The sequence below is a fragment of the Glandiceps talaboti genome, chromosome 15 (assembly GCF_964340395.1).
Source record: "Glandiceps talaboti chromosome 15, keGlaTala1.1, whole genome shotgun sequence".
Taxonomy (NCBI): Eukaryota; Metazoa; Hemichordata; class Enteropneusta; family Spengelidae; genus Glandiceps; species Glandiceps talaboti.
Window position 1 is genome coordinate 22,436,028 of NC_135563.1, and position 1,781 is coordinate 22,437,808.

Genomic DNA, 1,781 nt, shown 5'->3' on the forward strand with positions numbered 1-1,781 from the left:
GTGTTTTTAAATATAGTAGGCCTTGTATCTAAATATAGAACGTACAGGTGGTCTCAATTTAGGTATGACATCATTTAGGCGGTGGCTACCTGGGGTGCTTAAACTATTTTCAGCCTTGTTGTGGAACTATGAAAAACGTTGATAAGAGAGAAAATACTGAAGCATCATTACTTTAATCAGAGATTAAACTTTCATTTATAGGAAAACTGTCGATTATATATCCAGGTTTTCGCGTAAAATTTTGATTTTCACATTCTCCTGAAGAGGGCGCGCTCACAATATGTCCAATGCGCATGAGTAACAGTCCAAAATGGCAGCCTCCATCAGGTGTGGTTGCCAAATATAAACAAAGATTGGTGGTGACAGTAAGTTATTTGAGTTGCAGATTTCTAACCCTCCACATCGGCGTTGTTCGGGAAATTATTTCTGGAACGTTGATGGAAACAAGGATCATCCCAGACATGATGCGTATAACTTTGATTAGAAATGGTGGATCTGGAGTACGGGACATGCGGGAGGGTGAGGTAAGCTGAGAGGGGACCGTCACATTACTTTCTTCAGTCCTGTCTGCAGACGGAGTAATTTGGGGTGGGATTACGACGGGTCATTTCGTCGTGTCGCGGAAGAATTGACAGCTCTAGTGTGCGAGGATGCGACGAAAGAACATCAACCCAAAGGTTGTCATGTGATTATTCCATCTGAGAATGTACGCAGAACAGTCCTGCTCGAATCTTGTGTTGTGGCATTGTCCATCTCCGATGTTAGAACAGGGACAGTTATGGAAATATGCACCCCGTTCACTCCAACACGTATTTTCGGAGTGAACGGAGCGCATATTTCCAGAGTAAAGGACGGGACAGTGTCAGAATCGAGTCCCGACTTACTCCGTCTGCAAGCAGTACTGTACTCAGGGGCCATGTACTGTAAAATACATGGACATTGAAATACAAACTGTCACCGAAGTCGGTTTCTTTGCAAAGTTACTTTTGTCGAGGAGTGATATTGTAAGTGGTAATTTATAATGATTGGAAAGACTTTCTTATCGACCCAAGGGTGGCCATTCCACACAAACCAAGTTTTGCACCCATTGTAGATGATATCAAAAGTCCTTCTATGATGATGCAAATAGGACTTTTGATAGAGGTGCTATTAATGTAGTCCTGCTTGCAGACGGTGCACACGTTTCGGAGAAGCTAGGGACGACTTACTCCGTATGCAAGCAGGACTACTATTATTAATGCAGCCACTGGGATAATGGCAGAATTGTTTCCACTATTTGCTTATCAGCTGGGGTGAGTCATAAACTTTTGCCACCTCTTGCCCAGTGGCTTTACAAGAAAACAAATATAAAATGTGTAACTTTTTTTTAGTTCCATAGATGCAATACTGTAAATTACATACAGACAGACAACCAACACTATCTGATATTTACATGTAGCGTATTGGTAATACTTGTACAATGCTGTTGAAAACGTGTTTCACTTTTATATTTTGTAGGTTGTTCTTTTACCAGAGACTATCGATGAACTGTTTGACACAGCTAGCAGTTTATTTGATGTAAATAGAAGCCGAGTGGTTTTGTACACAGACAGGGGTGCCAAAGTCAAAGACATCAAGCTTGTCAGGTAAAAATAGTCTTACATCTTACAGCTAAAATAGTGTAGGCTTGGTGTTCCACCCATGCAACATGACATTTATTACACACCCTCAGACAACTTCTAATGCAAAAGAAACAATTACATCAGTGCTGTGCACGGTAGAGATGTAGAAGTAGTCAAGTT

The 1,781-nt window shown here is 41.2% G+C and overlaps 1 protein-coding gene across 1 annotated transcript in view; it reads left to right on the forward strand.

Moving 5' to 3' along the window:
• The first annotated feature begins 332 nt into the window (after window positions 1–332).
• The window catches only part of LOC144446698 (BTB/POZ domain-containing protein KCTD9-like), an 8,077-nt gene continuing 6,628 nt past the window's right edge, over window positions 333–1,781 (forward strand). Inside the window, exons 1-2 of the mRNA XM_078136519.1 lie at window positions 333–524; window positions 1,498–1,625. Coding sequence (XP_077992645.1) covers window positions 438–524; window positions 1,498–1,625 — 215 coding nt within the window. The 5' untranslated portion in view covers window positions 333–437. The remainder of the gene's footprint in view (window positions 525–1,497; window positions 1,626–1,781) is intronic.